This window comes from Larus michahellis, chromosome 9 (assembly GCF_964199755.1).
Source record: "Larus michahellis chromosome 9, bLarMic1.1, whole genome shotgun sequence".
NCBI classification, from domain to species: domain Eukaryota; kingdom Metazoa; phylum Chordata; class Aves; order Charadriiformes; family Laridae; genus Larus; species Larus michahellis.
The window spans coordinates 8,092,578-8,117,476 of record NC_133904.1 but is presented as its reverse complement, the minus strand read 5'-3'; the positions used below and the strand labels follow the sequence as shown (position 1 = coordinate 8,117,476).

Here is a 24,899-nt window from a genome sequence, read left to right as displayed (position 1 = left end):
CATAGGGAAGATGTTTATTTCTGCTATGCTGTGGCTGGGGAGTAGGGTGAGGAGTAATAACCATCCCAGCCTTGGTCTAGGTACTGCACTGTCTGTGTATGAATGACGGAGCAGAGCTGGATGTGAGGTGAGGAGGTCGATGTCATGCAGTAAGAGATGGGAACAGAACCGGGTAGCACTCTCCAAGCCAGAGGGACCAGAACTGATAATTGTAGGAGCACGTTGCAGGGGGAGAGTCAAGAAGAGAGAGTGAAGAAGGTGGTAACAGGGTTAGAAGCAAAATGAGAAACTACAGTAATAAACTCCAAAGAGCTCAGCTCTGCCATACTGACACAAAACCTGTGAGATAGGGAGAGGTTTTTCTTAAATCAGAAATTCACATTTTAAAGCTGCACCTTGTAAGCAATGAAGCGCTTTTTACCTAGAGATCTGAAATGTCACGTCTTCCCTGCAGTGACATTTTGGTGACAAAATGCAGCTGCGCTTTGAAAGCAGTTTTTGCTTTTCATCTTGTCACTTTTCAGAACATCTGTAATACGTTGTGCTTTCAGGGGTTTGAGCTGTCTTTGGAGGATGACGCTCCTTCGCTGCACTGAGAACAGTTTGGAAGAGCTCAGAAACCAAATGTGTTTCTTTCCTTGACTAGAGCAGGAGTTCAGCTACAAAGTGCATGTTGTTCTCGTTTTGTTCTGCATGAAACCGTCCTTACCAAAGCCAGGCTGTGAGAGTAGGAGTAAAAGAGTCTATGCCAGGAGGAGATGGCATAGACCATTCCCTTGGCTGAAGGTCATAGACCCTATCTCAGGTGGGGACATTGCTCCAACTGAGAATAATAATCTGTGATGGTGCTTGGAAGTGAGGTAGAAATTTAGCCGTGTGTGAGTGACTGAAGGAGAAAGGATGTTTTTATTATGAGGTTTATAAATACTGTTTTGGTGTCTGAACGTTCCCTCAATCTTCACCTGAAAGCTTTCAGCATACAAAGCAGTATTAGGTGCTAACAGAAATTAAAAATACTCAGTATTATCCTGCAGAATAGCCTGCTGTATGTAGCAGACATGTTCTTCGTGCCCAGTAAAAGAATATGAACCAGCACTGACAATCCAGCAGGACACAAAAACAAAGCAACCATGTTTTGGACAGCTGTTGCAGAAAATAACAAAGTGTGGAGAGATGTTAATCAGCAAATGCAAACATCGACAAAAGTTATTCTTTCCCAGGCCAGTGCTTTCCAACTGTGACAAGTAAAGGTCTTTTTTATCACCTGGTTTTTGTAGCAGAGATAGGTGATGGCATTGCAGAGTTTTGGGTAGGGGTAAGGGAAGGAGGGGAATCAGAATATACCGGCATTTTGCTTTCTGTCCTCTAACACTCAAACCTCTCTATCTACCTGAAGATACAAGAAGAAAGCTTTTTCCTCTTCTCTAAGTGAATACAGAATTTTTGGAAATGAGAGTCTTGTACCAAGGTTAGATTTTGTAATATTGGAGATGAATGCTGCACTACCTTGCAATTTTACCAATACCACCACCTGTTTCACCTGTGGTGTTCCTATTTCTAATCTAGCCCTCTATGTAGCTTTGTCAATGAATCACATACCTGATTAAGCTACAGCTTCCAATTTAATCATGGGCCTTGTCCAGCTCTGTTCCCAGACTATGCAGAGAGCACCAGGACTGTTAGTGTTAGAGAGCATAAGAAAAAGCAGATGTACGCTCAGCTCACACTTATCCAAATAGGGAGAGGACTATAACTTGGATACAGCAAGAACATGATCTAGTACAAAACATGTATTAGATAAGCTGTAAGAACATAGGCGCAGGCCAGATACAGTGCCAAAAAAAAGGACAACAGGACAATTTTCTACAGCGTGCCAGTTTACCTGCAGAACTCACTGCCACAGGGTACCACAGAGGGCAAACCAGGGTTTGACAATGATATGAGAAATAAAAGTTGTTGACAGTTACGTAAGCTTGGATAAAAATGTCAAGGCTGATCAGCCCCCACAACTATAGTTTTGAAGCCAATTACGTCTCTTGGGGTTTTATAACCTTCCCTACACACTTGCGGCTGGTGACAGAAACCTTCCGAGACGCAATGGTGGGAGACATGAATCCTTGGGCTCATCCAGAAGGGTAAGTCTGTTCTACACACCCTATCCCTCATTTTCTGCTTCTGGAGTGTGGGAGGTTTTGACAACACACGTAGCAGTCAGAGGATGCTGCTGCTGCTGCCCGAGATGTGGAACTCCCGTCCCTGTGGGGCTCTGACCCACATCAGCACAGCCACACACAGGGGCTCAGAGCACCCGAGAAGTACAGACAACTGGCATTTCACCATAGCTCTCAAAAAGCTGCTTTTTATGCAAGCAGCTTGTCTTGGCAAAGCAATTCCCACCCACCCCTCATGGCGAAACGGTGGCTCATGAAAGCATAGGTTCCCTCCCAAAACACACACTCCATTTCACAGGGCAGCTCATGCCTCAGCTTAGATATCTTCTCCTGCTAGACCAGGAGAAGTGCATCCGTGCTGGGGGAAACAGAACCAAGAGGGTTGCCTACAGGCAGAGGAAGAGATACCTCTCCTTCCTCCTGTGGCCAAGCTTCTCCAACAAGATCCTGGACTGTGACACTTCCCTTCCCTCTGCTCCTCCAGAGCATTTACTGAGCAGACCCAACGCCAGCGCCTTGCCGATCTCAGCCTCAAGAGTTTTTGTCACTTCCCTGTGAGCGCTTAAGGGTCCTGGTGAAGACAATTTGACAGGGAGGAACTGGCTGCTTCCAGGCAGATCTGTTTACTCGCCCCCCTCAGCGCTCAGAGCGGCGGCGTGCGCGGCTGGTTCTTGCCTCGCTCGCAGACTGACAGCCCTGTCAGGTCCCATTCATTGTGAAGCAGCCGGTTCCTCCTCACACCTCCCTCACTCCCCCGCCGAACGCAAGTGAGAGCTCGGGAGCCGAGGCTCTGCCCTCGGACGGGGCTTGGTGATTGATGCATAGCGGTAATTGCCGGCGCTCATCACCAAATAGTGAAACTTCATTTCATAAAAGGGCTTTTTAGGGTGGGAGGTGCAGGTCGGGACTCCTGCATGCTGATGCTTTTAGAGACAAGCCAGCGGAGAGCTCATACGAGCAACGTCAGCCCAACAAGTCGCTGCTGGTGGATTAAAGAGGAAAACAAGCCCAAGTGTCTCTCTCATTAGTTCAAGCTGTTCTTACCTGGAGGGTGGAGAGAAGGACTTGCAAGCCACTAGCTTCTTGTTCTGCCATGCTGCTCCCCACTCACACTCCCTCTTTCTAGCAGCAGATACAATGCAGCTAGACAGCCAAGCTGCCAACTTGCCTTGCTGCTGCCCCTGTGCCGTTTAAGAAACGAAGAAGCTAAACGCAGATCCCCAGCCACACGCACACTGCTACCACCAATAATCACAGCAATGCAACTCTAGACCTCAGCAGGAGAGATAAATGTACCCCCTCCCTCCCAGCTCTCCCACTGTGACGAGAAGATTAATTCCTATATAAAGAATCCCGGGGATTAAGTAAAGTGCTCAGGAAAGGTCTGGGTGCTTGGTGTGTGGCAGGGGGAGTGTGGGGAGGGTGGCAATAGCAACAAGAAAGCAGAAGAGCTACAAACCTCAAAGAAAGCCAGGGAGAAGGGAGGGAGCGCGCTGGCTGCCTGACAGGCATTCCCAGCTGACCTGCTGATCCGTTCCAGACCCTGCGTGGACTCCTCTCCGTTTGACTCTGTTCCAGTGAAATTGGAGACATGGGGAAGGCAGAGCGAGCAAGAGAGATGCCCTCAGTCTTAACGAGTGCTGACAACGAACGGAAGATACACTCGGCATGAGGGACAGGTGGAGCGAGTTCACCGAGGCTCACGGAGGGTTTTTGGCTTCCAAGCCCAGAGTTTCTCCCAAGTCACAGCTGCTACGGCCACAGGCAGTGCACTGATGAGTGGCCACAGGACAGGGACCACCGACGGAGAGGCATCTCATGGCTGCACAGCAAAGGCCAGGGAGGAAAGCCACCTCTGCAAGGGGCAGTTTAGGGGAGAATTCGCTCCAAGGGCCACTACAGTGAGTCACACATGCCTATCTCTGTCTATAAGTATAGTAACTCCGAGACTAGTTCACTGCCCGGGGCACAAGCCACGCTGTAGTACAGTTGTAGTTGTAGCTCGAATTCCTAGGAGGGCACAGAGTCCACTTTTAGCTACAGCTGAATGATACCAAAGGACTTGGTAAACAAGGAGGAGCAGGTAAAGAAGTTGAGTAGAGGTCTACGTGAGGATTTTCCAGTTTTCAATGTGAAAATGTCAATTAGTCCAACACAAACATTTTTTCAGGGATGCAATGATTTCACTTCAGCTTTCATAACACCAGAATGGCATTTTTTGTCCAGAGAGACATCACTCCAGGGTGGTTCAAAGGCTGACAGTGGAGACAATTACTTGATATGCAGAAGGCAAAGGTTAGATCTTGTCTTTCTAATATGAGGACATTAATTTCAGTCTTTTACCTCTCAAATAAGTACTTTATTCTGGTCTGCAACTTTTTGGTCCCTCCAGTAGGAGTTTTTCCACTTTGAATGAATAACTAAAGATTTTTGAAGCAGTAACATGAACCTTGGACTCTGGGCACAAGGCAGAGGTTTACAGAACTCAGTACCACACTAAGACATGCTAGACAGCCAAGGTGTGCACACTTTTCTTTGCTGATGTCAATGAAGCAATCACAGACTGTAGATAAAACCCTAATCTTCTTAGAAGCAGTTAAATTAAGAATAAAAAGCTCCACTCTTGGCCAAGGACTATTTTCACATGATGATCATTACACCCTGCAATACCTTCATTGATTAAGTGCTTTAGGCAAACGGTAAGGCAAATCCTCCCCAGCTCAGCCCAGCAATGTGTGAACAAGTGGCACAAGCATGACATTCCTTGGTTTCTGTGTGTGCCAGGGTCCCAGGATGTCAATACCAAGTTATAAAATAAACCAGATTAAAATACCTTTGCCATAATTATGGAGATACAGTAGTCCATTCAGAGAGAATGCCATGAGGACCATTGATTGATGGACAAGATGCTCTACAGACAACTAGGCAGAATAACAAGAAAAGAATATGGACTCCTTTCCTATAGAAATTCAGGTTCAGAGATTTTAGTTTCCTTTAAAAAATTATTGATTTCAATTAAAAAAAACCTGTCACACTCCATGAAATACCATATTTTAGATAGAGAGCTGGTGTTCTGCCCTTAGAGCACTGGATTTTTGGCCATTTTGAGTGAGCTCTGTGGGTATTGAAAAATTGACGGTTGAGGAAGTACACAGAGGGATCTCTCCTCCTTGCAAAAAGATTCATCCTAAAGGCAATGGAAACATCCAATGCTAGTCTTAAATTCTCCAAGAGTTAACACACTTGATAAGTGACATTGAGGCAAGGCTTTGGGGTTTTTTCACATCAGCAGGACTCAGTAAAACCTAATAACAGATCATATATGAGGAGGGGAGAGAACCAAGGGAATGCAGGCACAATGTCCTCAAATGGGCTGGGAAGTAGGAAGGTGGGTAATAGGTTTTATGAGCAGTGCCAACACACTATGTCTTCCTCAAATTAGTACGCTGTCAGAAAACGACTTCAGAGCTAATTAGAAACTGTTTAAAGGAGCTCTTCCACATTGTCGCTTCGTTCACTTTCTTTTGACAATTGTACCTGTCACTAGAACTGTGTGGAACTATTAATTCCCGCCGCGTGGATTTTCAGAAGGCAGTGAAAGCTGAAGGATGTGAGCAGGCAACGGCTGCAGGCAGCCTGGATGCCCTGCATCCCCTCCCCTCCCACCTCACATAACCTGATCCCCCAGCCCTCTTGCACTAGGACAGATCCATGTATATCTCATTGTGATCCCCTCTCCTTGCTAGATGAGCATTTAGCTTTCTACCCTACCTAAAACACATGTCTCTGTTAAAGGATCCCAGCTTCTCTAAGCCCTTCCCAGAGCCCAGTGATCTGGTTCCTCCTCTCTGTGTGAAGAAGCTTTAGAAACAATTGCAAAACTTTCACTGCAAATATGTCAACCCAAGAGGAAGGGAAGACCAACAGCAAAGCTTGGGTGGGGGAGGAATTTCTTATGTTCTTTAAAATTTTGGCGTAGTTAGCTTGGTTGTGCCCAGGGAGTACAAGAAAGCACCAATGTAACAGAAAGGTGTGGAACTTGCATTTGATTTGAAAACAAGACACAACGAGAAGAGTGATTAAGAAATAAAATGCTTATGAAAGACCCCAAAAGTGACAGTGATGCTTACATTGATGTAAGATGTACAGCAAAACACCTTTGAAACCAAATTCCCAGCTATAAATCTCAGAGGCCTCTAATTATTCCATAGCCATTACTTCCACATTTTGTTGAATTTCCAATTTTGTTGTTAGTTTCTAAGAATAGGAGGTCCCCCACCTCAACACACACAGGCTGAATAAATTAGGAAACCTGCATTGAGATAAATGCCAGAAGTAAAGCATACAGATTCTCCCTTTCTATTCATATTACACTGCCAACCCAGTTTGAAGATCAGCGCTTGTTAGTTTATATTGATGTCACTGTTGTTTCCCCTGTGCCCTTAGGTTTATGTGATCCTTAAACAAAATGAAAATTAAACTCATGACTCCAGCTTCCTACAAGAGACAGAGTTAATGTTCTTGTGGGGAGGACAGAGGGGATTAGAAGCACAAAGGCAGGACCTCTGGGCTCTCTGCAGGTGCTGAACAAGCTCAGACCAGTAATTTTCTTTTCTTGTGCTCCAGGGCTCAGACACACAAACAAGTTAGAGATGTCATCTGATCTCCAGTAAATATGCGTACACACTTTTAGCCCATAGCAAAGGGAAGATAATTCAGGATCATTTTACCTGCATTAAAAGAGCACTCAGTCCAATTATTTCACATTTTATGAGCATATGCAGAAACCATTACCATGGATCAGCTGACACTAAGTAATATATTAACCGCAGAAACTTGTTCCTGTGTCTAAACCTATGTTTTCCCTACCTGTGAAATTTTGAAGTTTTCCTTGTGCGGATGTTGTACAGCTATAAAATTTGCAAGCCTTCATCTAGAAGCATTACACAGAAAAAAAAAATAATATTTCAGCTATAGCATTGCATTGGAACGATATAAGGTTAAAAATCTCCCTGGATGATATAATCCGGAAATTTTTGTTGTGAACAAACTGATGAGAGGAAAACAGAAGTCCTCTGCCAGGTACCTAGCAACCATAGCATTATTGATTTGTAAATTAAAAGTGGGAGGCCCGTACAAGAATTTTGCATATTTAAATAAAATTTTCCGGTGTTATTTTCACATTTCAACTGATTCTGTCACCTGCAAACCAGAATTCAGCCTGTTCTTACCCATCTGAACCCCCACTGAATCACATTTGAAAGTAATTTAGAGGCTAAAGCAAAATTAGCCTGAAGAAGACTTAAACACAGCAAATGTAGCACCAGAATCAATAGAATCAGAATAAAGTGAACAGCCACAGCCAAGCTTCACATTTCCTGTCTAGAGTCTGCACCAACGAACAGCAGAACTCATTCAATTTTTGGACATTAGCGTTAAATGGAATCCAAATAACGAAAATCAGCTTGGAAACCCGTGATTAACCTAAGGATATTTTCCTTCTGACTCTCAAAAAATTGACGCCGGTTTTGCACTCACATTGCACACCTGGTTTCTAATAGGATTATTTCCATGTTTAAACCAGTGCGATAGATAAGAGGACAGTCAGGTTCCATTAAAAATGGGGAGGGAAAAAAAAAGTCTAATTGGATAAATTATTCATTCCAAAGCCAGACTGAGTTTTATGAAATGCAATTGAAATATCACTGTGCAAAATACCCAGTTAATTGTCCATGTTTCATTTATATTAAATAGGGGAATGAGTTCCCCTGTCAAAATTACATGTAACCAAGAAATGTATATATTTTAATATGGGAATATTGCTTTTTCTATTTGGATGCTCTTTTCTCTATAAAATCCTTCATTTTCATTGTCTTTCATTCAAGCACAATGTTTATCATAAGTGATCGCCAAAACAAAATTAATATATATGACTGTGGCGAAGAGATGATCTTCCATTTGTGATGCCTATGTAGAGGTTTATCCCTCTGAATAACATCATCCCCCCTGAAATAATTTACTCTTCTACAGTAGTGAAATGGTTAAAATGGAAGTGAAAACACAAGTCGTGACACTGAAATTGATTTTTAGATGGTGCTGGAAGTGACCCAAGGCTCTTGCAGCCACTGGACGGGAAGTTAATATCTTCTGGGTCAGAAACAGACCACTGGAAACTGCTGGTGTTACACTGGTTTAATCTGAGGCTGGTAGTGTTGAGTGCCTGGGGCAGAGAGGGGAACAGGCGGGTTTAATCAGAGTCTTGTTTCTCTGGAGACATCCCTCTCCATCCTGCCTTTCATTTTGTCGCTGCACATCAGAATGGCCTGGGGAGCATTGGCTGAGGGGCAAACTGCGGATGATTTTTACAGCAGCATGATGACCAAGGATATAGGATATACAAGAGCATGGGGCTGGTGTTTTGGAGGCTATTGTGGATATGTGGTACGCTGCGTCAAGGTATGACACAGGATATTTTCTTGCATCACTGTTCTTTCTAACTAGTGCTGATAGGCACGCTCACATAGGTGCACCCAATTCTCTGTCTCCAGGTCCCTAAAACCTCCACCATTTATAAGGTCATTAATAGAATGAAATAAAGAGACCCACTACAATAACATGTTAACCCAGGCTTGAAAACACACCCTGCATTTGCAGCCTGGGCTCAAATAGCATTCACATCACCTCCACGCACTTTGGATCTCTTTTAGAATAACAATGGGCAGTATTTTGGCAAATCAGACTTTGAGCTGTTGATCAATTCAGCCATGAACTGTTTCATAAACTGGGAACGGAAGCATGCTGGCTCAGTGCCATCCTGTTTTTTCTTTCATGTAAAAAGAAAAATTTTCATTTGTCTAGTAGAATGTATGTTTTTTTACAGCTTGACAGATTGTCAAATATTCTGATATATACTTTGTTGGGCTTTTATTTAAATCTAGTTTATGAAAAGCCATTCATACATTAAATATACATACACAACTTATCTTGAGAGAGATGTATTTAACCACTTGACTGCTGCCAGATGTTCCCACTTTGTCCCTACAGAGCCCCTTGCCGCGTTGTTCAATGCCTCAGCAATACAGCAGGTAGACAATACTTGCTTTTCTACTGAATGCTACAAGAATGCCCAAGTCAGATCTACTTATTGCTTTACTGATTGCTTCTGGTCCATGGAGAGAGGAGACACCTGCTATGCTGGTGAATCTGTAAGATACAGGCAGGTAGAATCCCTTGCTGGGCAGATGAATCTTCTGGCTGTTGATAGAGCATACACAGTGTGGGGCTGACTATCCCACCTCCAGCCAAATAGCCCATAGTGCCACTCTCGTGTTGAAGGACAACAGTAGGGATGTACTGAAGAAGCAGCGGAGGAGGATGAAATAATAGTGAAATAGTTAAATTAGCAGCACTGATGCTTTAATCCTCTTTGTCAGGTCCCTAGGCAGCAGTACAAGGCAAAGGCCCCTTGTTCTGGTGCTTACAGCTCAGTAAATGTTTCTACTGGACAAAACATCCCCCCCATTTTCCCGCAGACATAACTATGTCAAGATTTTCAATTGCTTATAAAAGGAAACCATTCTTTTTCCTACCCCGACAGCCTGATTCTCCTATTCTTTTCACTTGTGTCATCAATTTTGTCTGCTGAAAATGTCTCTATTCTACTTTAAAAGTATGTGGCACCCACATTGCAAAAATGTGGGCACAGACAGAAGTGCAAGACAAGAAAGAATCTGGTTTGTTGAATGTTTAAGGAAATGGACTTTATGGCAGCCAGACACAGCAGTACACAAAGCTTTGCCATTAGCAGAACAAACTGTGTTATATCTGTCTTTTCTGTTTGTCTCACATTTAGCATCTCTGACGTGCACAGCAATATTCAGTTTGCAAAGGTGCCAGAAAAAGAGGTGGCTCTGAAAGGGTAAGAAACAAAGAAAAAGGAGAGAACTCAACCCAAATGAGTGATCTGGTGGGTTAAGCATTTTAATGAGTCGAGCAAGTGGAGGAGAACATGGAGTGTTGGGCTTTTATAGGTGATACCATATCAGGACACAGGGAATTAACTCCAAAAGGCATTCCCTGCCCCAGTTTTTGTACAAATCTATCTGGGTTTGTAGCCCATCCTCCTTCCTCTTGTTTTGCTTTGATTGGCAGAGGGCTTCAAAAATGAATGAATATCAGTCACCTTCCAGTTCAATACAGGGCTGAACTGGATGAGCAAGAACACCCATAAAAACACAGAAAACAAAGAAAAAGCAAAATGCAGGGGTTGCTGACTTGCACAGATCACCGAAGTCTGTTAACGCTACGCTGTTAGCTCGTATTTAGTGCGATGCAAAGTAGCTTGGCTAAGGCAATGGCTGAAGGGCATTTTCAAAGGATTCTGAAAGAGGAAGCACCAAAGGAAATAAGACAGCATTTTAGACCACTAGTCCGCTAAACTTGACCTTCACAGTGGTAACAAATGCTGTGACCCCCTGTAAGTTTGTAAGCACTTTATCCCATGCAATCAATTTTTCCAGCAACAGTAGTCTAACTGAACTTTATTAATTGTATTTGACAATCGATACTGAATGACTTTCTCTACCCACCTACCCCGATGCATCAGAAGCCATCGGACCGTTTGTTCTCTAAGTCTAATATAAGCGGGTGCAAATAGACAGATTCCCAGGAAAAATCCTCCTTTACCCCTGTCTCATGAGGCAGCAATGACAAAGACAATGATGGTGGGAGAACCCCTACCCTGTTTCCCCTGGGCCTGTGTTCGCTAAAGCTGGAGTTGAATTCTTCAAGTCTGGAGGAGCCTCAGTACCTATACTGAGATTTGGGTATGAATGAATCTGAATAATAGTTTGTGACCTAATAAACTTAGCAATGCTCAGAGGCCTTGGAAGCAGGCTGCCATCATTGAGGTCTGCATGAGAAACACAGCTGGAACAGAAGATGGCCCATTATTTACAATCCTACATCATTAAAATCCTCTCCATCCTGACTGAGGAATGGTTCGTTTGCGACTAGGAACACAACAAAATCTGAAATGCAGGGAAATTTGCACTGCAGGAAAGGAAATCATCTCAGAGACAGACAAGCAATAAGACTGAGGGACAGCATTTGTCTACATTTTGCTTTGACTGATTGAAAGCAGGCAGGGTTCCCAGAGACTTGGCTCTGGAAACACTTCAAGAAGATCTCTTAGGAGGATAGGTCCTTCTGACTTTCCTTTGCTCCGCAGTACTCAGAAATACATTCCACCTCTCAGCCCTTTGGTTGTGCAGAAAAGTGGCTTCTTGCAAACACTCTGGGAAGGGAGCAGTTCAAAAGAGCTGGCCCAGTTTCCCACAACCATGAAACCCATGGAAACACTCACTACTGGCATGCCATATTATGCCCACAGATCCTGTCTATGATTCCAGGCTCTGCCTCCTCTCCCCATCATAGAGACGTTTTCCCTACTCTGATCTCTTCTGCCTCTCTGGAGGAACCCCTGCAGACCTGCTAAAGAAGATGCCTTGATACAATTTCAGAGGAGCCCTCTGGTCAAAGTGCAAGCACTGTGGAAATTGTCATGGGCAAAAGTTATTTCTGGGAGCAATAGAGTTACTGAAGCTTGGCTTCCTATTGAATGCAGTTTCACAGTTGACCAGCTGTGTCTCAGAGCACAAGCTTTCCAACTGAAGTGGCTGGAGCAATCTTTTTCACACTTTCCTGGCCCACAGACTCTCCAGAGTCTACTCGAAAAGCCTTTTCCTCATCAGTGGCACATAGCACGTGTCTCACTTATACCCAGCCACCTATTTTTACAAAAATCCTAGGAATTACATTATCTTTGGGATTCCTGCTTCTCTGTAAAACTCATTTTGAAATAGGCCAATGAGTTCGTAAGTGTTTAGGGTGGGAGGAACAAATCCAGAAAGGGCAGGATTGTATCAACTGTGCTTCCAAAGGAAACTAAACTAAAGAGGAGCAATTAGGAGAACAATCACTCAATGCCATTTTCACATAATCTCTGAATACATCAATAATGTGACCTACTGGTGCAGGCATGTTACAGGCCCCTCCCGCATAGACCTATGGTGGTTGCTATGAACATGACATAATTGCTAACAATCCCCAGACTAGTCCTCTTGTTCAAGCTGTGGCAGCTCATCCTTTTAGCCGTGGATGTGCCTGGTACATTCCCTGGTGTGCCTATCAATAGCTCTTGACATGTACAAAATGCAGTAAATATTAATCCATCAAGTCTCACAGCTCCCTCTCAGGGAGTTAGGCAATTGTTTTTTTCCAGCTTACACTTTGCGAAGGCGAGGAGGAGTCTCTCAAGGACAGGCACAGCATCAGTGGTGGAGGCGGGGGAGAATACAGGTCACGGTACCCTCAGTGCCAACATGGGAAAAGTCAAAGCAGCGATACCTGGGATGGAAAAAAAAAATAAATTGTCATCTATTGAGCTGTTGAATTTTTCTCCCCAAAGTCAAAGAGACTGTGGCCGGGTGGACATGTGTCGGCATTTCAAGCAGGCAGCCCTTATTACTGATGCCTGAGTGTTCATCTGAACATCTGCACCCTTTTATTCTTTGGGTAGCATTTGGCCAGCCTTTGTTTTGTCCTAGCAAGCTTGTATGTGAATCTGTCTTGTTCTGGAGACGGGCTCAGTGAAATTGTGAGATTTTTGTCTCATTTCTAATGAAAACTTGCCTCAAAGGCCAGCTTCAATTAAGAGTGGCTGCAGAGGTTCATATCTCCTCTTACTCTCTCTCACTCTTACTGCAATGTGGAGCCAAGTGTTGATTATTCCGGGACCCATCCCTGGGGCTGCTGGTGGGACGGTGCTGGCATCTATTGGGACTTGGCCTCTCAGATGGAAGTCAAGACCTTTTGAATGCAGACTTATCCTAAGGGAAGTGGAGAAAAAAATACACAGCCAGGCAGAGCCACATGAAACAAGCTGCCTCTCAACTTCATTATCATAAGTGTTTCTTGTTCAGCTCATTACATGATCCCAGTTCTCCACGTGTTTCCTCCAACATTTGTTAGGGGAGGGGAGCTCCATGGCCTGATATATCCACTTACTTCCCTCCTCCAAGTGAAAACTCTTCAATCACTGCCGACTCTTTTACAGGAAAAACCTTCATTTCATTAAAATTTAATTATTGGTTTAATTAAAATAGGCAAGCAGCAGTGTGAGATGTGTATGGTTTTTTATGGCTGAAGGAGATTGTAAAGTCCTCATTCATTTCCCAAAGTAGCTTCCGCAAAAAATTGGGCTGCCTTTTTATAGGCCAATTCTCAATGCTGCTTTCAAATGGATCCCACAGCCATTCATATAGATTAATTCGGGCAGTGAATCAGATCCTGCTCATTGGCTGCCTTTCAGAACATACTGACGATGCCCCGGGAGCCCTGCGGTAGAGCCCCGAGAGCTGTTGGGACTCTCCAAATGATTAATTAATCCTCATCCAGGCATTTTTCAGTTCTGTCTTAATTTATTCACGTTGCAAAACAAATTTAGTCTTGGTGAAATGGGCCAGATTGACAAGACTTGCGTGACTGACAATTGCTCTGTTATTCCCACAGAAAGTGTGAACAGGGCAAGGTTCTCCTATACTGGTGAAACTTGTGCTGTGACACAGGAGACAACCTCAAAGGATACTCAGACCCTCATTTCTCTGCTAAAACTGGGAGGGAGCTGGAGGGGTGACCCAGTGTCAGGCAACCTTTGGCCCCAGCAAGACTTAAGAGGCAAGACCCTTATTATTTTTTAAAAAGACAAAAATACAGTGGTGCCTGTCTCTTCTCTCAGTGGCCTCTCCAACATCCCAGTCCTCTTACCCAGCATCTCAGCAACAAAAGCCCATACACAGCCGGAAATCAGCATAAAGCAGACAACACTCAAAAACTTGGCTTGGGTCACCGTATGAAGAGGCCTCCAGCTGTCCCGTGGAAAAGGTAGGGAAGAGACAGGAACACCCTGCAGTGGGTGGAGGTATTTCTAGTGGCAGAGACAGCACCACATAAGGACTAGCGTGAAAGGTCCTAGTGCAGTCATTGTTTCCCTGAGAACCAAGTCCATTAGTTGCTAATGATTTTCAAGTAGTAAAAGTGGATTTGACCTCACGACAGAGATGAGAGTCTTTAGACTCTCCGAAATCCCCAAACCATCTGGTTGTTGGATTTTTTTAATCACTCTTCTCTTTGCACCAGTGAATTGAGTTTCAGAGAGCTGTGTGGCTCTTTGTAAATGCTGGTTACAAAATAATCACAACAAAAAGGGGAATACTGAAACTTTCAAATATTTTCAGCTCATGCTTCTAGGCAATGCTGGGCTGCCTTCCCAGGGTTTTGCAATCTTCAGATCTTTTAGGCCATAGTCCAGAAAGAAATGAGAGAAGTAGCCTTTCATTTAGAAGCAACCCTCCAGACACTTTTTCAAGTACCTGCAATGACCTTCATTTCCCCAACTCTCTCCAGCAGCACTAGCTGAGAATGCAAGTAAAGTGCAGGGCTGGGAACAGAGTGTGCTGTTTCAAAAGGCTTTTACATTTCTTTTGTACTTGCTGGAAATCTACTCTCATCATTTTTCATTTTAAATATCTTCCTATATATGCCTGGAGGTTGGGGATCTCATTTCATAACAAAAAGTATAGATCGATCTGTGGGTAGAGGTCTAATTTTCAACATTACCCCAGTTCCTGGGGAGTCTGGCAGTGCTTGAGAAAATCAGGTAGCAATGCTGGTACCCCTATATCTTTCTCCTAAAGGTAAGAGTATTATATGTTGGTTAAAATGAAGGACTACTGCATTTCTTTTTCTCCACATGGCTCGACTGAGCAATACCTCATTAACTTCTTGTTGTTGATGCTAAGATGCTACCTGGCTCCATGGATCCTATTGGATTCATGAATAGGTCCATAGGTCCTAGACTTATTAACATCATAAAAAACAACTACAGTTTAGAAAACCTGAGAGCCACAGATTAGCTATAGGTTGGAAGAAAAGACTATTTGGACTATCAGATAGGGTTTCTTACTGGCATGCATACAGAAGAAACAATGTTAGGCTAGACAGACTTTTAGTCTGAGCCAGCAGAGCCATAGGACATTTTCTTATGCTGTTATGTTCAACCTCTTTCAGCTCTCTTGTCTTCATCAATAACATTAGACTGGCATCACAAGGGCTTGTGAGGCTCTGCAGCTTTGAGGTCCGCAGCTGAAAGGAGCCATATAAGTGTAAACATAATTGTATATTATTGAGGAATACTGCTGTAATAAACAGTCTCTATTACCAGCTGTCCAGCTGTAATATTTGTCTTTATGTCAGCACTTAAAAATCATTGATCTGCAATAAACTCAGTGTGGGGAAAAGAATCTGATCCAAAGGCCAGAGAGGAGAAATGCAATTTTCTCCATCAGAGCCTGAGAGAGCAAGGCTGGAGAGCTGCTGCACAGACCTTGGCCGGGGAAAACTGTGGCTGCATAAAGCTTCATTGCCGCTCCCTTCCCCACTGCTAGAACAGCACTTGGGGAGATGACCCAAGATCAAAGATGCTTGCAGCAGCAGTCTGGTTGCAAAACTAATCATCGTTAGTCTACCTGGAGTGCCAGATTGCAGGTAACCACCCACTGTGGTGTGCTACTGTGCCAGGGCTGCACGGGCACTTTTCAAAGGGAGAGTGAGCCTCCTCAAATCCCTGTGTGTGGCAGCAGCAGGGTGAGCTCGGTGTATGTCTCCTAACAGGTTTTGCTCCAAAGAGAGCCTTTGAACTAGGAGCTGCCTCATTTCATTTTATCAGGGAACAAGAGAGCTGCTGAACAACAGGTATTATGGAGAGCAATAGCCCAGATGGAGCCTGCCCAGGGGACGCACTACTGAATGTACAGTAGCGTAAAACTCTGCTCCTTAGCACCTGAGTGCAGCATCTCGCACACTTCATCCCCTGAATGTGCTTCTCTTCCCCAAAGGCAGACCCATTATCTTCCCTTAAGAGAAACCTGAAAATCTCTTCCTCAGGCAGCTTACAATGTGTTCCCTTGCCTGTGAGTAGCAGAGGCCATCCTGCCCCTCCAAATGATCTTGGATCCTCCTTTCTCTCCTCCTGCAAGGCAGCTTCACTGCTTGACTCCCCTTCGTTCAGTGAGTGACCCAGGAATCTGGTCCTTTGACTCCCTGTAACCATACATCCCAACTGCTCACTCAGTATGAGTGTCTGTGTCCTCCTATCCCAGAAGTGACCTGGGACCACCCATGTTATTCCCTGCCTTCCTGCTATGTCCTTTTTTAGCTCTTTCCTTCTCTCTCTCTCTCTTTCCCCAGCCTTGCTCTTGAAGGCCTTACAGCTACCTAGAAGGGATACCACCTCCCAGTAGCTGGGCAGTCTGGAAAGGGGATTTCTGGAGTACAGCGTGTTCCTGACACCCGATCTCCCCAGTCTGTGCCTTGCCATCTCCCTGCTCCGTGGGATACAGGGAGTTTGCACCAGCTTTCAGACGGAGGGGAGCACAGCAGGAGGCAGGAACCACCCCATCAACTCTGCTGCAACTTCAAGTGCTCAAGGGTGAGCAAATCTGCACTCGGATGAAGAGGAACCAGCGAGTCCTTTCTGAGTCTCCTGTGCGGGACGGGCTAACCAAAGTTGGTCTCTCACTGGTCCTAGCACATTACAGGGGAACTGAAGAAAAAAAATGAGACAGCAGATTGACTGTGCCCCTCTCCGTGCACCAACATCTGTGAGAAGAAGGGGTGATGCAAAGGCGGAGGGGCTGGCAGCCATGAGAAACAGGGCTAACAGAGGGTGCCGGAGCTGGCTTCAGTGATAACGCAACAGTAAAATAGCACAATATCATCATCTGCCAGCTCCTTCCTTTAATCCTCCTGAGTCTGCACATCCATAATCAGGGACTTGTCTCTACCATCTAGGGCACTTGGCAGCCCGCAGCTCTCCTCCCTAGAAGCGAGATTTGTGATCAGATTAAAGCCCATTTCGTGTTCCCCTCATTCAGGTCTCTGTCATGCTCACTGCTCCCCCTGATGTTTACCTGTGATCGGCTGACTCATTTCCACATGAAGAGCTGACATTTCCTTCTCAAATCCAGCGCAGGGGTCATCGGTTGCTATGTTAAAGGGAAAAACTACAATGAAGAGATTTTTCTAATCACTGCATCAGATTACAAAGAAATGTAAATCACTGAGCAGTGTTTTTTGTTAGAAGCAGGAGCAAGGTTACTTCAGGTAGTTCTCAAGAGCATTTTGATATTTCACACGATATGCTTACGTGCAGCAGCTCACACATGTTCACACACACGGACGCATTGCAGCAGAGCACAGCTGTCACCAAAATTGTTAGAAGTTCATCATGGCATGGAGGAAGATGCTCTGATGTTGAGAAGCACCTCCGTCCTATGCTGCACCCCAGAGCTCCCACCTGATCTCCACAGGGTCACTTTTTGCCCTGTGCTTCTTAAACAGGGGCAATGTCCAGTCTGAACTCTAGCAAGGACGAGCATGTGAAAAATAGAACAAATAAGAGGAAGCATAGAAGTAAGCAAGGCATATTACCATGGACATATTACCATGAGGTGACTAACAATAGGTTAAGACCAGATTTATCTGCACATTTTATAATCTGGTTATTCACAGAAACATCACTGTAGACTTACAAAAAGGGCACCTGATGTATTTAACCTTAGTTTTGCACTCTGCCCCTAATGAAGTTGAGATGGGTCAAGGGAAGAGGGGAACAAACAAACCAATAAAGGATATAGCAAAATGATTTCTCTTTTGGGACAAGTGTTGCAAGGGGTGGGAAAGAGAATAGAAGTTGTCCTGCCCTGGAGCACCCAGCAAAGGCAGGGAAGGTGTTACAGGCACTGCCTGCAACCTCCTTGCAGTGAAGGTGGAGAATATATTTTGTGTTTCTCACTCTTTTCTGGGATTTTTGGAGAACCTTCTGCAAGGCACAAGCTGAAGTCCCACTTCAGAAGAAGAATGATAAATGAGCAGCATTTAAATGTGACCTGAAGCCTACTGAAATGCTCCGGGGGGGTCTCCACATAGCCCTGCTCCAGCCCTTTGGATCTTGAATGAAGATACAGTGGGGGCACAGGAGGGGAGGACAGATGTGAATCGCCTCCTTGCCAGCCAGCAAACTGTCACCCAATTCAGGCAGCACACTCAAGGGAAAAAAAAAAAAAAAAAACACAAAACAAAACCTGGAGCCCATAATCATTTTATGATTCTAATTTAAGTTTTATGAACATGTTTTGAGCTCCCCTAGTCAGACTCTGGTATTGATCTTTTCAGTATTGTTAACTCATAACCAGACCATATTTGAAGACATAAACTTTAAGAGGGATAATAAAGAAGAGCCAGACTGCACTGGCTTTATTCTTCTGAGCACAGGGACTGGGAGCTGTAAATCCTGCTGGAATCAGTGAAATTATGCAAGGGGAGATTAACTCCTGGCTGTGTCAATTTTTGAGATATTGGGCTCCAATGACATCAGTCTATTTCTAGTTCCAAGTGGAATTGTCTTGGGATATAAAGCAATGGTAGTGTAAGGAGCTAAACAAGGGAAAAGAGAGCACTGACTTCTCTCTGTCTGCATGCTTTTGAGATACAGGCCAAATTGCAGCATTTTGACCCATTTCTGGACCAGATGCAAACTCTCCCAAAACGACTCTTTGCTTAGATTTAGGTTCTTGCTTCCGACTCCAGTCAAGATTTGAGCTAAGCAGGAACATTTAAATCTTGCAAATGGTGTTATTCTTTAGCAGGCGAGCTGACCCTGAGCACTAGCACAGGGTGATGGATATCCTAGCTTCACCATACGGCATCTCTGCTCTGTGTTTCAGGTCAGGGAGGTTCATACAGCTTACTCTGTGCTTCTGACTGATGGATAACATGAAAAACCTAAATAAGAATGTTCATGGGCTTTTTTCTCTCCATGGTAACAGTACAAGAAGGACAGTTTTCCAGCCTCTGGCTGCTTCTGGAGGAAAAGGAACAGGAAAATATGTGATAGGTTTTCTTTGTTAAATGGATCCTAACCTAAAGAAGTGAGGGCAGGGGTGGGGAGAGGCATTGCTTTCTGCCCTGCATATGCAAGGTGTGAAACGTGTTCTCAGTTTGAGTATAAGGCTGAAAAATCTTGAGGCGAAAGTTATTTAGTTCCTCTGAAGTCTAACCTGGTATTTGAATTTACAGTGCAGGCCAGTAAGCTGTCAAGTTTAAGTGTGAATCTGCATGGGCTTGCAGACAGACTTCGTGGTCCTTGTGCAGACCTTTACCCAGCCATATGCAGCTGGGAATTGCACGTTGAATCTCACAGACAAAAGGTGAAGGCAAAGCCTCAAGAACTCCATGACCCCTTTTGTTAAAAATGACCCAGAGCTCTCAGTTTTCAGTTCTGAACAATGCCCTGAAATAGGTGTTATAACTTCAAATTTTGTTGCAAACGCATGAAATAGCACAACACTCTGGCTGCGCAGCATCTCCAAGCCCCCAACCCCCTTCACCTCCCCAAGCTTGTCAAGGTTGGAACGCATCCCATGGCCCTAATTCTGCATTTTCCATGACTCACACCACCCGGCATCACTGTACTGTCTCATGCCAGTTGGAATTAAAACACAAAGGGGATCTTCAAAAAAATAAAAGGCTGTGAGGTTCATCCTGCCAACAGCTTGGAGGGAACTCAGCAAAAAGCAACTGGAATGATTAGGGAACTCAAGGCAGTGACTTTTGAGAAAAGATTAACATTGCTAAAAATAGCCCACGTGGGTAACTAATGGCTAGGAGGGTCTGTGATAAAAGTCACTGTGTATCTAAGCGTATAAATAATCAAGGATGGAATTAAATTATTTAGAGTGCACAAAGGGCAAGTACCAGAGTGCACTGCTTGGAGTGATGGCATTAAATCAGGAAAGGATGGGAAGCAAAGTGGGGACATCACCTCCTCTCTCCCTATGGCTGAGCTGTGTTTAACTAGAACTTGAACTAAAACCTACTGCAGTCACTGCAAATTTCACTCCAACATAGTGGTACCCACTGCAAGAAAGTGACAACTGTAATTTACAATTACCTTTTCAGGGTTTTCTTTAGGGGCACATGTAATCCGTGGCACTGAACTGGGGGGTCCCTCTTTTTCCCCCGAGTAGCCTGTCTGCCCTGCAAAACTGAGAGCATCTGGAAGGAGCCAGACCTTGCTCTCTATCCAGAAGCAGCATCTCTGCGGCTGGCAGAGGTACAGCCAGAAGGGATCGTTATGGATGTCTAGTCTGACCCAGTGCATGACACATGGTCCTTCCATGCTGCGTCTGCTTCATTGGGTAAGACAGGTACATATCGTTGAACAGAACAAACACTGTATTTGTTGCTACTCTTTTCCATGTGTGGCCTTGGAGTTACCATGGTATCAGCACAAAAATACTACTATGATTTGACTCAGAAAGAGATTTGCTTCTCCCTTCTTCACTCATTTCCCCCGTCCCTCTGCCAGCCCCTCTCTCTGGAGCACATCCACACATCTCTGTGCAAGGCAATTGCCTTCCCTCTAGCGTCAAGATCCATTCTGCGGTTAGGGTGTTTCACTGTTGGGATATTACCAGACAAGGACTATACGTATATGTTAAGAAAATGATATTAAGCTATTCTACTGTCTTTCCAGGCTAAGAGACTATGTGCCTAAGAAAACACAGTAGCTATGCCGTATTTTGGCTTTCTAAGGTTTTAACTGTGGTTACTCATGATAAACTAAGGAAGCATACTCATCTTTTCTGTGAAGAGCTGCTTGAAAAGCCATATCCAGAGTAATAAATGGTTCATTGTTAGAGTGGCAGAGTATGTCTCATTGAGTATTTATGTGGTGCCTCTTAGTTCTGATGCTGCTCAATATTTTCATTTATAACCAGAATGATAAAATGGAAAATAAACTTATTAAATTTGGTAACAACACTCTACACAGAGCAACTAAAATCACACCAGAGGACAGGCTTAAAATTCAGCACAGAAGAGACGGGCAGGGATGGTCAACAAAATAAATGCAGAGTGGAGACAGCTGGTTAAATAACTGTATAAAAGGGGATCTGGAGTTACCATTAAGCTGAACAAGAGTCAAAAATGTCACACTGCTGAGAAAGGGGCAAACCACGTTGGGATACATAAACAGCAGTAAGGCCTGAGAGATGCATAAAGTCAGCTTTTTGTTGACTTTGGATTGGCGTGAGCTCAGCTGGGAACTGCAGCCCGTTACAGACACCGCACAGCAGTCAAGGAGTGGATCAGCTGGAGAGATGCTGGAGGAGGGTGGTGCAGCAACACCCAAGGTTTGGGGAACATGGCAAACAAGGAAACAGTGAAGGAAATGGGGCTGTTTGACTTACAGAAGACAAGATGTGAAGGAGGAGAAGAGAAAAAAAAAACCTACTGTCATGCATAAAGGCTGCAGCAAAGAAGGGAATAGTCTCTCAGTCCAGCAAAGAAAGGACAAGAAGTAACAAATTAAATTGCACCAGGATCAGATACTAGGGTAAAACAAGTGATAAGAAGGCTGATGAAGCACTGAAATAAACCGTATGACAAGACTGCAGCATCCAGCATGGCCAGTGTTTAAGAACTGGCTACACAAACATCTGTCGAGCACTATATAATACAGTCAGCTTTGCCTTGAAGTAGGTAAATGAGCTGTACAGTTCCTTCAGGGTTCTGTGGCCAGACATCCGTCCCCTCCCACAATGGTTAAGCTATAATGCTTGTCGTCGTTACAGCCTTGGCACCCCGAGTAACTCTGCTTGGTAGTAACCTTCATCTGCGCTTGAGACCTGCATGCTGACTCCTCTTCAGTTTACAGGGAGGTGACATTGGAGCTCAGTCAGGAGTTTTCAGGACGCTGTTTGTTTTATTTGCGCTAAGGCCATATTTATTTTATTTCATCTGACAGCTGTTTTAGACCATTTCACTCTCTGCTGGAAGCATGATAAGGTCTGAAATGTGGGTTGTAAATAGCTGGGCAAACTGCACATTTAAGTCTAATTTTATGTGTAGCATCTTTTATTAATGTTGCAACATTTATTGTGTATTTTAAGTCATCATTGATTTTTATTAAAAAAAGATACTTTTATTGTGTGTATGCTGCCAGCAAAATAAAATATTATGTTTTTCCCACCTCAGTATGAAATCTCATTAATCTTCCCTAAGTGCATGAGAAAGTGAGTGCTTTCTCAGTCCAAGACAGCATCGATGCCTAAGCTCTTTGACTGAGACGTTGTTGCGTATTCATTTCACCGAGATGCAAAAGGGCTGCTTAATTGCCTAAACCAGCATGTATAAGGTGGGGGCTGAGGAAACAAAACACTCCCCTGTGACTTATTACATCTGGGACTGATTAGCTCTGTTATTCTACAATTAAGATTCAGAGAAGGGGCATAAAATATCCAGCAAGGACAGTGAAAGCTTTTTGAGGTATGTGCAGAAGTGTGGGTAGGGCCAGGCACAGGAACATAACAGTGCATTTTGCATTCAGTCTCCAGGTGTTTTCTTAGTCAAGCTGTATTGAGTCTTATTGATGATATGAAGGTTTTCCAGCAGTATAGCAGTGTGTGCAAAAGAGACCCTAGACCCCTGAGAAGCCTCATTCATTAAGCATTTTGCTACCTAGCATAAGTAAATGAATAATGGGTGCAATGATTTTTGTTTGATTTTCAGCTAGATCAGGTATCATAGCTTTGCGTTAATTGAAAGCTTGAGTCTGACCTTGCATTAACTGGGGGGCAGACTATAAAGATATGATTAGACTGGAATACAGGTAAACTAGACCCCAGATGGTTTTGGTTCTGGGCATTTTAATAAGAGACCTGCAAGCTCTGGCTATATTAATAATGAAGCCACGACAGCAGAGTTAATGCAAACAAGGTACAAATATAAATGGATAAATGCTATAACAACTGAACATGGGGTATGATAACGTATACAATTAAATAAATGAATATGTAAAGTAGATATATGGTACATTAAAAAAATAAATAAATTTTTAAGGCTAGATACTACAGTTCCCCAAGATACTAACTTCAGCACTGGGGGATAATATCATGCCACACCAAGAAGTCTGTGAGCACATGAAAGGAAGAACTGCCTGCTGGCAGGCTTTGTGTGTCAGAGCATTACTTTGATTTTAATGATAAAGAGGGCTCATTTACCTTCCAGTTCATCTTTTACCATGCAGGTGTGCAAAAACCCAAGTGCTAATTTCAGGTACCTGTTCAGGCAGGTGAGCCTGCAAAGGGAGGCCTGCACCAGGAGGGCTCTGCTTGCGTGGGCCTCGCTAGGAACATGGGGTCCATGAGAAAACCACCTCCACTGCCCTCCAACAAAAACCTCCCTGAAAAAGTGGCCCCTTTCTGAGCTTACCTTCACCCACGCGCATCCCAGCATTTAGGGAGCATCCACAGTGAAGGGAGAGGTGCCGGTCCAGATGCTGGCAAGTTCTCCACAAAAAGAAGGCCCAGGCCTGTCTCCTCTCAGGTTTTAAGGCTCAATGGCTTTTTAGTCTTTTTCTAGTCATCACAATTAAGGGCCTGTAATCAGCTGCATCGACACCACAATCAGCCCCAGCAATCAGCCTCCTGCCTCTGACGCTGATGAACGCCGGGAAGGTGCCAGGGAGTCAAGAGACTAATTGACCACTTTGTTAAAAAAAAAAAACAAAAAAAAACCGCAAAAAGAGGAGAGGGCGGAAGTGCATTTATACCCCCAGATTTAGGGGCTCTGGGAAGGAGGCCGGTACCTTGCTGAGGCCTCCAAAGCTAGTCTGAATTTGCCAGCTGGTTTGTGTTTGTGGTGACGAAGGGCTGGCTCGTATCACCTGAGAGACTGATCTGATCTAACCCTGCAGGAGCCTGAAATCAGGGGGGACCGGTGCATGGGTTGCCCTGGGATGATAAGTACGGGTTGCTGAGCTATATCAACATTACTCTCAGAACTCTCTCTCGATTCACCGTTTGTTAGAGGAACTGTCCCAAGCATTCAATTAGTGGACAACCCTTCCTTTCTCTCTGGCAGTTTAGGTTTGACAAGGTAAAAATTGGATTGATGAACTCTTGTTAAATATTTATTATATGTATTTTCATGGTCCTAAAGTCCAAGATGTGACCTGGGTCCCCGCTTTGTATCAAAAAGAGAAAACAGTGTACAATGAAGGCATTTTGCATGTGAGTCACACTGTCTTCTCCAAGTTACTCTTAATTTTACCCACTTTTAACACACCCAGCTCACTGCTGGCGATTTCTTTGCCCAAGGCTCTGTGATGGAGGCAGGTAGGAGGCAGCTAAGAAGTAGAAGGGCTATTCTTCTGTTGTATTTCATCCAGGCCGTGGCTGGAAATTGGCAGTGTTTCTGCCTGAGAAATCATCTCCACCTAGGAAATCACCTTTGAAAGGAAAGATTTGTGCTTGTGTTTCAGATGCATCACGCGGTTTGTTTATTGACCCATTAATTACCAGTTTGTGTCTTCTGACGGTCAGGGCAGAGCAGCATACTGGGGATGATTGTTCCAGTGTGACTCTTGTGAGATAGAAATAGCAGAGTTGTCCAGCCCAGTCACTGTAATAAGGTTATAATGTAAAGCACTGAGCAATTAGCTGGGAGATTTACCTCCCTGTCTTAAAAGCATTTTTATTACTTAATCAATCACAAGCGATTTATAAACAAGGCTGAAGTTTTACACGAAGCCATAAATCTGTCTTA

At 44.2% G+C, this 24,899-nt stretch overlaps 1 protein-coding gene and 1 long non-coding RNA gene across 2 annotated transcripts in view; both read right to left on the bottom strand.

The window, feature by feature from the left end:
* AGBL1 (AGBL carboxypeptidase 1) overlaps positions 1-3,451 on the bottom strand; it is a 298,518-nt gene extending 295,067 nt beyond the window's left edge. Inside the window, exon 1 of the mRNA XM_074600621.1 lies at positions 3,216-3,451. Within this exon, the coding sequence (XP_074456722.1) occupies positions 3,216-3,266 (51 nt within the window). The 5' untranslated portion in view covers positions 3,267-3,451. The remainder of the gene's footprint in view (positions 1-3,215) is intronic.
* Positions 3,452-9,124: 5,673 nt separating this feature from the next.
* LOC141748536 (uncharacterized) lies at positions 9,125-24,147 on the bottom strand. Its single transcript, XR_012589017.1, has 3 exons — positions 23,565-24,147; positions 17,201-17,275; positions 9,125-12,578 (listed from the first exon to the last, which is right to left on the bottom strand). It is a non-coding gene; the product is annotated as an uncharacterized LOC141748536 (long non-coding RNA).
* Positions 24,148-24,899: the final 752 nt, after the last annotated feature.